This window comes from Rhincodon typus, chromosome 9 (genome assembly GCF_021869965.1).
Source record: "Rhincodon typus isolate 14 chromosome 9, sRhiTyp1.1, whole genome shotgun sequence".
Taxonomy (NCBI): domain Eukaryota; kingdom Metazoa; phylum Chordata; class Chondrichthyes; order Orectolobiformes; family Rhincodontidae; genus Rhincodon; species Rhincodon typus.
The window spans coordinates 5,789,922-5,791,634 of NC_063340.1; the positions used below are offsets into that span (position 1 = coordinate 5,789,922).

General features: G+C 53.9%; 1 protein-coding gene across 1 annotated transcript in view; it reads right to left on the reverse strand.

Annotated features, from left to right (window-relative positions):
- Positions 1–919, reverse strand: part of ism1 (isthmin 1) — an 84,122-nt gene extending 83,203 nt beyond the window's left edge. The window contains exon 1 of the mRNA XM_048600577.1: positions 502–919. Within this exon, the coding sequence (XP_048456534.1) occupies positions 502–618 (117 nt within the window). The 5' untranslated portion in view covers positions 619–919. The remainder of the gene's footprint in view (positions 1–501) is intronic.
- Positions 920–1,713: the final 794 nt, after the last annotated feature.

The following is a 1,713-nucleotide window of genomic DNA, read 5'->3' on the forward strand; positions in this document are numbered from 1 at the left end:
CTCTCCAGTTATTTCTCTCACACAGTCTCTGGTTATCTCTCTCTCTCTCTCCTCCCCCCCACCAAGTTATTTCTCGCACACTGTCTAGTTGTCTCTTGTCTCTCCAGTTATTTCTCACACACAGTCTCTGGTTATCTCTCTCCGTGTCCCTTGTTATTTCTCCCACACTGCCTAGTTGTCTCTGTCTCTCCAGTTATTTCTCACACACAGTCTCTGGTTATCTCTCTCTGTGTCCCTAGTTATTTCTCCCACACAGTCCCGTTGTCTCTTGTCTCTCCAGTTATTTCTCACACACAGTCTCTGGTTATCTCTCTCTTTTTCTCGCTATGTGTGTCCCTAGTTATTTCTCCCACACTGTCTAGTTGTCTCTGTCTCTCTAATTATTTGTCACACACAGTCTGTGGTTATCTCTCTCTCTGTGTCCCTAGTTATTTCTCGCACACGCTTGTCCAGTTTTCTCTCCCTGTCCCAGTGTGTGTATGTGTGTGTGAGAGGAGTTACCTGTGCGGTGCTGTTCTCAGCCTGTTGAGCGAGGGGAATGCTCCTGAGCACTGTGATGTGGATGGTGAGGATGAGAAGCCCGAGTAGCAGTAGCAGTTCGCCAGCGAGCCGAGCCATCCTGCGGAGCCGCCGCCCAACGCCGGGGAAGCGGCCGCGGCTCTCACTCTCCGCCGCCCGGGGGCAGCTGCTGTGGGGCTGAGCCGGGCTCGGGGGCTCGGCACTCGCTCCCGTCTCCACTTCGCAAACTTTTCACACAACAACAGGGAAAACGGGGAGAGCCGCAGCTTGTGGGAGGCAGAGCAGGGACACAGTGAGGAAGGGGAAGCTGGGGAGGAGGAAAGTGGGGAGAGAGTCAGGTTAATATTCCTCCTGGTGACCATCCAAATGCAGAGTCCCGCTCTGGCTCATTCTCCTGGAATTAAAGTGCTCTCTCTGTCTCTGTCTCTGTGTCTCTGTCTCCTGCTGAACGCTCAGCCTCCAGCTCCCAGCCCCTGCTGCAACTCCTTCATTCTCAGCCCCCTCCCCTCTCTCTGGTTACAACTAGATTCCCCTGGACTCCCTCCTCCTGCCTCTCACTCACTCTCCCAGAGCCTGGCCATCAGCTTCCTCTCCCTCTCTCCCCCCTCCCAATCCTTCCTTCCTTTAAATCCCTCTCTCTCTCTCTCCCTTTCCCTTAATCTCTCCCTCAATCTCTCTCACAAACACTCTCCTCCAATCTCTCTCGACCTCATTCCTTCAGTCTTGCTGCCTCCTTCCCTCCCTCATACTCTACCCCCCAACCTCGCTCCCTCCCCAATCTTGCTCTCTCCTTCCCACCCTCAATTTTTCTCTCCCTCAATTGTTCTCTGCCTCAATCCCTCTCTCTCCCTCCCTCGGCCCCTTTGCTTCCTGCCTCTGTCTCTCCCTCTTTCCACTCTGATCACTACCTCTTGCTCTTTGCTGCTGCCTTTCCTCTTTCTGTCTCTATCTCTTACTGAGTTCGCAGGCTGCACATCTCTCCAATCAGTGTTCCCACCCCTCCACTGGTTGTGCCTTCCTCTTTCTCCCCTGGGTGCCCTCTCTCTCCTGGGTGTCCTTCCCTCTCTCACCTGGGTGTACCTTCCTTCCTGGGTGCTCCTTTTTCTCCCAAAGATGTTTCTTTTCCCCCGATGTTTCCCCGGGTCCAATTCATGTCTCCCCCACCCTTGATCTGCAGTCATCTTTCCTCTGTGT